Consider the following 10,000-nt stretch of genomic DNA (forward strand, 5'->3'; position numbering starts at 1 on the left):
CTCACACACACACACACACACACACACACACGCACACACACGCGTACACACACACACTCACACACACACAGACACACACACACAGACACACACACACGCGTACACACAGACACACACACACGCACACACACACACGCACACACAGACACACACACACGCGTACACACACACACGCACACACAGACACACACACACGCACACACACACCACACACACACGCACACGCACACGCACACACACACAAACACACGCAAACACACAACTAAACACACACGCGCACACACACACACACACACACGAACGCACGCACGCACACACACGCTTGCACGCGTTAACAAAATTTAAGAAAACACCAGTAAAAAAAATACGCGAAGCAAACTTGCATCATCTCACTCACATCTTGTTTCTATTTCTTTCTAAGCCCATCATCATCATCGTCATCGTCATCGTCATCGTCATCATCATCTAAACACACACACACACACACACACACATATGTTTATAGTGTATCATCAGAATGAAAGAAAAAAAATGTAATTTTTATTTACATGCATATCTAATTAATCAATGATTAAATCGTTCAGTTAATTAACTAAACTAAACTAATCAATCATTGTTTTAATTTTTCCTGCATAATTGTTGTTGTTGTTGTTGTTGTTGACGATATAAAAGTATTCGTTTTGTAAATGTTGTTATTGTCAGTACCACCACCACCACCACCATCGTCATCATCATCATCACCTTCATCATTTTTATCATTGCTGTCATTTAACTTCATCGTCGTTTTTCTTATTTCATTTATTTCCAAACTTTCACCAACCGTCTAACCAGCCAGCCAGCCGGCAAACCATCCAACCATCCAACCATCCATCCAACCATCCAACCAACCAACCAACCAACCTACCAACTAAAACTTCTATAACTTTACACGCGCGTACACACATTCACACGCATACATTACACAACTCACGTACACATATGCACAAACATATTTCACTATGTTTATTCACACACACACGCATATGCATATATGTATTTCTGCATCTATTTATTAAAATAGAAAAATTGAAGGAAAATATATAAATAAATGGATAAATAAAGCAGCTAGCTGCCTTTCATCCTCTCCGTTTCTCTCAATCTTACCCCCTATTCCCCCCTCCTATCCTTTTTCGCCGCCTCTTTATACCAACTCGTGGTCAGAAATGGCCCCTTTCTGTGACAATCTATTCCCAAAGTACCCGATTCGAATCACTGCTTGGATATGTACCCTAGTCGTGGTGATATAGAGATACTGCATCGATTTTTCCGTGCTTCGAAAGTGAAATGGATTTTGTCATTCTCAAAGTGAGTACCTCAAGACCTATATATACACAGACTGTTGCATGTATATAGTTGTTTATATGTTTGCGTATGTACCTACTTGTTGTTTATCTATTTTGTTGATCACTTTAATATTGTATTTCGTAAATTTAATTTCAAGAATGCAAATTAAATGATTCATGTAAGACTGTAAGACCAGTAAAATATTCCTGGCATTGAAGCGATTATAATAACCCCTTGTAAGTCCCAAATACTTTTCATAAGTTTGTCCTAAACGTCCATGCTTCTTTTCGGACATTTTAGTTAGCCCTTGTGTCATAAAGCTTTCTTTCAGAAGTCCCAAGGTACCCTATGATTAAAGGTACCCTATGATTAAAAAAAAGAAAAGAAGAGTAATTTATATATATGTGATGTATGGACGTCATGGAAAATATGGCCCGTATATCACATGATATAAATAATACAGTTTTAGTTTCATCTTGATTTAGTCTGACCTCGTCGACAGCATTATCGAAAGAAATCAATAGGAGTGGCTGTGTGGTAAGTAGCTTGCTAACCAACCACATGGCTCCGGGTTCAGTCCCACTGCGTGGCACCTTGGGCAAATGTCTTCTGCTATAGCCCCCGGGCCGACCAATGCCTTGTGAGTGGATTTGGTAGACGGAAACTGAAAGAAGCCTGTCGTATATATGTATATATATATATGTATGTGTGTGTTTGTGTGTCTGTGTTTGTCACCCTAACATTGCTTGACAACCGATGCTGGTGTGTGTACGTCCCCGTCACTTCGCGGTTCGGCAAAAGAAACCGATAGAATAAGTACTGGGCTTACAAAGAATAAGTCCCGGGGTCGATTTGCTCGACTAAAGGCGGTGCTCCAGCATGGCCGCAGTCAAATGACTGAAACAAGTAAAAGAGTAAAAGAGAGTAAAGAGAGTTATTTGGCATCACTTGCTTTTGTCGGTTGGTTGGAACGATTGACACTTCGCATTCAGCGGAGGTAAAGAATACACACACCACCCGTTTTCGGCGTAACAAAAACCCTAACCCTAACCCTGACCCCCTAACTTTAAACCCTAATCCTAACCCTAACCCTAACACCGGGTGTGCGTATTCTTTACCTTCGCTGTAATTTCTTCAGAAATCTGACAGATGAAAAAAAAATGAATGAGGGAGGGGGTCCAAACCCCTTTCCTACTGTAAGGATATTTCTATTTTGTAACCAAACAAGGCGGTGACAGTGGATTTCCCTCGATGGACGGGGAGAATTCAGCTGTTCAATAAAATTGAATACCCTACTACCGATTTAGCGTGTAACTGAGCATTTCACCGCAGGCATGTACCCCTCAGGAAGAATCACTGTGACGCTGTGTAACAAGGATGTTTTTCTTTTTAAATTACATGTACAATTTACCTAGTCTCACTCGCAAGGTATGGATTGTCCGAGGTTATAAAAAAAAATGACAATCACACAAGATGCCACGCATTGAAATCGATATCGGTATCCCATGGTTGCGAATGAAACTTTAAATCATTCGGCCTCTTCTGCTGCTAATCTACAGTTAAAGAAAGGGCTAGAAAGACTTAAGGAAGATATCATTGCCTGAAATGTACTATCTGTTCACTACTATCTCCAATCCATTTTGTTTTGCTGCTATTTCTAGCTGATACAACGACTACAGAAGAAGGTTCCTGGTTTGGCTCGAATACACCCATTATCAGTTGGCAGCGTTCGTTATAACTATAATAAGAGCGATCTTTCGGAATTTGTATGTAAGGCAGAAAAATTTGTAGAGATATTTTTGGTCGATTAATTCAATCCCAGCTCACGACCGGTACTTTATTTTACGATCTCAGATTCATGGAAGGCCAGTGTTGACTTCAGCGAGAGTTGAACTCAGAGCGTAAAGTTTCGGAGGAAGTACCGTTCTAACGATTCTACCGATCCAATATTCTAATTTGCTCCACTGTATCGACTTCAGCAATTTGTCAGATTTCTTTTTTTTTATTTTGTCGACCCCGAAAAAAGAAGACGAAGGCAAAGTTCACTTTGGTAGGATTTGAACGTGAAACTTAAAGAGAGCAAGAACAAATATAGCCTCGCTCCAACGATTCTACCCGAACGATGCAATAAGGGGGGTGTTCGTTATATGGCCATAATAGTCTCGTATATTAAGTACAAGGTCACACGTATGCAGGGTGAAGGCGGTGTACAGTAAATGATGATGATGATGATGACGATGACGATGATGAGGACGACGATGACGAAATTGATAGAACCGACCGAGAGATCCGGACCAGCAAGTGTAATTGTATCTCCTCTGTCACGATTCTCTCAAGTTTGTTTGAATAAAACGTTCATATCACAGTTTATAATATCACTATATAATAAAAGCCGATACATGTAAATATTGGTTGGTTGATTGGTTGAATGAATTAGAGAGAGAGAGAGAGTGAGAAATGGGAGAGTAACGGAAATACAAAGAGAATTAGCATAATAGATGCAAGATAAGTGTCTTAAAACTCTCTGAAAAATACGCACTTTTTAACGAAATTTTGAAGGGGTTAGTTTTCGATGGCAGAAATTGCGATTACGTAGACAAAATTTAGTAGAATAATATATATATTTATTGCAAGTATACGAATGACAAATTTGTTTTGTTTAATTTTATTTTAAGGTAATAAATATTTTCTTTTGAAAATTTCTATTCGTTTCATTATTTTTATGAACACCTAAAAATTTGATAAATGTTAAGTTATAATTATTGTCTGTATGCCATATTTCTTGATATTAGCCGCGGTATCAAGCGTACGTCCAAAGTTGCCCGTCATATGACGGAGTATGCAGATTTTTTGAATGGTTATCACTACATTATAGGGAATGAAAAAGACACAGAATTTGGGAGAGGGGGCGTATAAAAAAACATTTGATTCTTTTTTATACGAATTCTTTTTCATTTCTTTCCCCATCACATCATATTTTCCGAATTTCCGTCGTATCATCGACTCCTTACGTTCTGAGTTCAAATCCCGCCGAGGTCAAATTTACCCTGCATTCCTTCAAAATTGCTGGCCTTGTGTCAAAATTAGAAACATTTATTATTCATTATTATTATTGTTATTATTATATTATTACTATTATTATTATATTATTATTATTATTATTATTAATGTTATTGTTATTATTATGAGTTCAAATCCGGTCGAAGTCAATTTGGCATACTTACAGAAGGGTGTCCCCCTCACCCCGACTTCTGAAAGTTATGAGGAAATAAAGTCAGTGTGTGTGTCTGTGTGTGGGAGGGGTCACTTGTGTAGGCATGCCGTCAATTTTGCCTTTCGTTTCTTCTGTGTCTGTAAGATCAATACTTAATCAAGTTCTATAAACCGATGTGATCGACTAATTCTCTTCCCCATCCATATATGTTTGACTTTGTGCCTCTGCTAAGAATATTTAAAGGATATATCAGAAATGGAAATAGACAGAGAGATAGCATAAAGGGAGAGCTAGAGAAACAAAGCTAGAGAGAGAGTGGAGTGAGAGTCAGACAGCGAGAAAGAGAGAGAGAGAGAGAGGGAGAGAGAGAGTGTTTTCTGTTTCCAGGTAGTTATCAAGTTCAAAAGTTATCAAGTCGCTGGATCCGACATTAGCTTAGCTTAACAGAATCGGTTTAGATCCAGAGAAAATTTCTGCGATTTTTTGGTCACGGTTATTGGTGATCCTTCGATATTGGTCTATAGTGTCGTCACTCGCTTTCTTTTTTTCAGCCTAGACTCTTTATCTATGTTATGAACGAATGATGTGTGGGTGAATAACGTCATGTATCAATACCGAAGAATTGCCTGAGGCGATCTTTCGGTATTGGTATCCAGAGTGTCGGTTGAGGAGATGATGTCATTCACCCTCTTTTTTGCCTGATTATTTAATGTTTTCAGGATTCATTTGCTGTATCTTATAAGTCGAATGTAGACTGGCATTGGTTACCTTGAGATCCATGGTAACAATGTTCATTCTTAGTTGTGGTCCCTTGTTGAAAATGAAAATGAACGTCTGAACACCACGACTGTATTCGATTTTCTCTCAAAAAGCACATTTTTTTCTTCGTATGTAATTAAAAAAAAAAGAGTTAAGTTTATTAATTTATATTAATTTAATTAAATGTGAATCTTGGTTGTTCAAATTTAAGATTCCGAAATACAGTAGTTTCCATTAAGTTCTTACTGTTAGGCCGAGATGGCTAGAACTTAGTTATTATTATTCTTTTCCCATACTTTTGGAGGAGCCACCTCACCGTTCCGATTCTTATTTAACCCTTTCATAAGTTTGTCCTAAACGTTTATGCTTCTATTCAAACTTTTAATTAATTAACCCTTGTTTCATACATCTTGAGTAATATAAAGAAAGCTTTCTTTCCGTAAGTCACAAGTTACTCTGATAGTTAAAAACACACAGAAAGAAAACAAAAATGGAAATATGTATCGTATGTGATACTTAGACGCCATGGAAATATACCTGGCGTATCACATGATACGCAGGACAGGTTAAAGAGATAAATTCGAGCCTTTATTTTGAAGGGATCATTTTTCTTAAAATTCTATTTTTGGAGTTTTCCATTCCTCTTTTAGCCAGTGCTATTATTTCATTTATAACAGAGACTTCTACAAGGACCAAAATTTCAGCAATATTTAATTATAATAAAATAATGATTTCTAAAATAGGTTTAAAAAAAGCACACATTTTAAGGAAGGACAGGTGTAATCGATCCCGGAAGGATGAAAGGTAAAACCAACCTTGCTGAGATTTGAACTCAACTTAAATCGTACCAAGCTGAAATCCTCAGGCATTGGCCTTTCATTCTCACACCCGCCAATTTACCAGGGATACACACACACACACACACACACACACACACACACACACACATTATATATCACAGAAAGTGTGTCTATAGCCAGCTGGAGGAGATGTCTTCCTGGGGCTACAAACTACAGTAGCATCCACCCTTAGGGGTTAGCCATATTCAAATGGCAAATATACGTCACGATATATATATATATATATATATATATATATGTATGTATAGGTGTGTGCCCGTTATATGTGTCATTGCTTCCTACCCCCATGTAGTGTTTATATAATTCTTCGACATATACATATGCCCATATATGTAATACGCTTTGCTAAGCACAGGGTTTTTGGTACGCGAGTGCAGGGGCAGGTGTTTTACCCTACATAATTTTATACACGCGCGCGCACACATCCGTACCTATATGCTTGGAAAATATTACCGTTACTATACACATACTTTAAATCTTAGCTAAAAGGCCGAAAATATATGTATGTGTGTGTGTGTGTGTGTGTGTGTGTATGTATCAATGTGTACACATATGTATGTGCGGGTACATATATATATATATATATATTATATATATATATATATATATATACCGGAGTAAACACATAAATGTGAAACAAGGTGGAAAAAAGAGTACTCAGATACCAGTGGTAAAGTAAGCGTTTGTAAGAGTCTAGATTGAATTGATATATCGGTTCCATTCTAGCAAAAACTGTCTGATGAACGGCAACGAGAAACTCAGAGTAACAGATTTTGTTGAATTTTCTGCTGCTTAAAATAAAGTATATATATATATATGCATGTATATTTGTATACATATATGTATAAATCTCTCTCTCTATATGTGTGCGTGCGTGTATGCATGTATATATATATATATATATGGTACTATTTAATCCCGGTGCGCGCACTCGCGCATCCGCACTAGCAAGTCGTGACTAGTCGATCCTACAACGACTACCTAGCAAAGTAAATAAAACGCCAAAACACAAAGTAAGGATCGACTAGTCATGACTAGCTAGCGCGGATGTACGAGTACATCGACCCCGGGACTTATTCTTTGTAAGCCCAGTACTTATTCTATCGGTCTCTTTTGCCGAACCGCTAAGTGACGGGGACATAAACACACCACCATCGGTTGTCAAGCAATGCTAGGGGGACAAACACAAACACGCAAACATACACACACACACACAACACACACACACACACACACACACACATACATACACACACACACACAAACATATATATATATATATATATATATATATATATATACACACATATATACGACGGGCTTCTTTAAGTTTCCGTCTACCAAATCCACTCACAAGGCTTTGGTCGGCCCCAGGCTATAGAAGAAGACACTTGCCCAAGGTGCCACGCAGTGGGACAGAACCCGGAACCATGTGGTTGGTAAACAAGCTACTTACCACACAGCCACTCCTGCGCCTGTTAGCGTATTTATAGATAAATAGATGGCAGACATCAAATCTCGCACAAGGAATTAGCTAGAGAAATCACATATGAATACATAATACAAATATACGTACGTACGTGTATGTTTGTTGTGCATGCTTGTCTAAAATATTAACTTGCTAAGTGTCTCTGTGAAAGTTTGACCATCTGCAGAGTATATGGGAACATTTTCTTGTGTGTGTGTGAGTGTGTAGTATAAACACTTCTTATGTAGTACGAAATGCGCGTGTGCATGCATACACAGATGTGGGCACTCACACACCCTAATGGAGTTCTAATGATGTTTTCGTTTTATCGTTTGCTCTTTCATGGCCAGAGAATATTATTCCGTCAAGGAGTAACTAGTCTTGTAGAAACCTGGTCGATGGCTACGGCGATGGAAAGTGTGACATTCATACTTTTCCTAATGGCATCAATATCGAAATGATTTAATTTGCAATAAAGAAATAACTGTGGTAAATTCTACATTGCCCATTACCCATAAAAGCGCGTACACACATAAATATATATCTTAACATAATTAAAATTATTTATCTTCTGTGCAGACCTCTGTTATTTTAAACACATGCCCAAGCAAACCGATGTCGTTACCATCCAGATTTTTAATGTTCATGTGTGTATGTGTGCGTGTGTGTGTGTGCGTGCGTATGTGTTAGCGCTCACTTCATCACACACACATACCTCCGCGCGCACATACACACCCTCTCATACACACACCTGTACGCCCGATGGATAAAGTTCTTTGATTACTTTCTTGTTGATGAAATGCAATTACTTATAAAGAAAGTACATGAAATAATTGTATCACACACACACACACACACAAATGCACACGGAGAGAGGGAGGGAGGGAGAGAGAGATGGGGAAAGGGAGGAAATAGCGAAAGACCGATGATCGATCATAGATGATCGATCCTCTTTATCGCTGAATTTGGTAGCAACAACAGCAAGGAGTCATCTAAGGAAACCTAGATGTGGCTTGCTTTAACTGCTAAAAATCGTAGCTTAACATTTCTCAACTGACATTACTATCTTAAAAAAAAAAAGGGAAGTACATCTGTGCTTTCTTAGACATTGGATATCTAGGACAGTAATGTAATACCAGATACACTAATCCTGAGAATAAACAGGATTATCACTGCTGGAGACCTTTAAACTAAAAACCTTTTTTAGTAAACACCTGTTGTGATAATGACTTCTTTCTCCTTTTCAAAGCTGGTTTTGTGTTAGTAAACAAATGTATAGAAGATCGGTAGTGCATAACTGGTATATCTGATTGATTCTAAACGAAGGATGAGCAAAATTGACCGTCGATTGTATCTGTGAAACGGCTTTGTATAATATATGTTTTTGGTGAGCAAAAATATGATATTTCTGGATTTATGTTTTCTCTATGACATGAAATGGTTTCAATCACTCTGATCTTTATTTGTTGTAATGTTATCCCTTATCTCTTCTAATGTTTAAGCTTCCATGAGGAGTGACATTTTGTTCTAAAGTTCTTAGGTGGTGAATGCACGCTAGTCCGAAACGTCCGATTGATTGTTTCACATCTCCTGGCGACTAAAGTTACCGATACCTATTTAGAAACTCATAGATTTGAATTAGGATCTTTGGTTTTCGTCACTGTTTACAATTATCTTTAATTTTTTTTTTTAATGTATCATATAGATGTAATTTTTGACACTGAATCCGAATTTCTTATTCATTTATTCTAGAAAAATTTTGCAAAAATGTTGTTACAGGTATTCACAGTTTGATCATTTTCAGAATTTCCAGCCATCGGGGGGAAGGGGGAATCAGCATGTCAAAACATTAACGCTTTGAGCCCGTAACACCAGTTTACTGGTGAATGGCTCATCTTTCTCAATACCGTAGCATCGTTCAAGCGGTGGAGTGCGTCTGGCAGCCAGGTATATAGTCAAATCAGGTTCAAGAGATCAAGACTCAAAGGGTTAAACTAAGATTTTATAAAATAAATTATCTTTCTCGTATCTCCTTCTCCCTCTCGTGCGCATGTGCAGCATCTTTGGTTACTGTGGAAGCAGTTCTTTGTTGCAATCAGCTATGTATGCAACACGCGGTGCTTCTTTGCTTTGGTTACTATGGAAATAGCAATTTTCGCCACGGTGATATGTAAAAACTCGCTTCTGATTGGCTAAAATACCCAAATTTTGCAATTTGTTTCAGTCATTTGACTGCGGCCATGCTGGAGCACCGCCTTTAGTCGAGTAAATCGACCCCAGGACTTATTCTTTGTAAGCCTAGTACTTATTCTATCGGTCTTTCTTGCCGATATGGGGACGTAAACACACCAGCATCGGTTGTCAAGCGATGGTGGG

The 10,000-nt window shown here is 38.1% G+C and overlaps 1 protein-coding gene across 1 annotated transcript in view; it reads left to right on the forward strand.

Annotated features, from left to right (window-relative positions):
- The first annotated feature begins 1,073 nt into the window (after window positions 1-1,073).
- LOC115212087 (E3 ubiquitin-protein ligase PDZRN3) overlaps window positions 1,074-10,000 on the forward strand; it is a 396,881-nt gene continuing 387,954 nt past the window's right edge. Inside the window, exon 1 of the mRNA XM_036503000.1 lies at window positions 1,074-1,344. Within this exon, the coding sequence (XP_036358893.1) occupies window positions 1,324-1,344 (21 nt within the window). The 5' untranslated portion in view covers window positions 1,074-1,323. The remainder of the gene's footprint in view (window positions 1,345-10,000) is intronic.

Source organism: Octopus sinensis, linkage group LG5 (genome assembly GCF_006345805.1).
Source record: "Octopus sinensis linkage group LG5, ASM634580v1, whole genome shotgun sequence".
In the NCBI taxonomy this organism is placed as follows: Eukaryota; Metazoa; Mollusca; class Cephalopoda; order Octopoda; family Octopodidae; genus Octopus; species Octopus sinensis.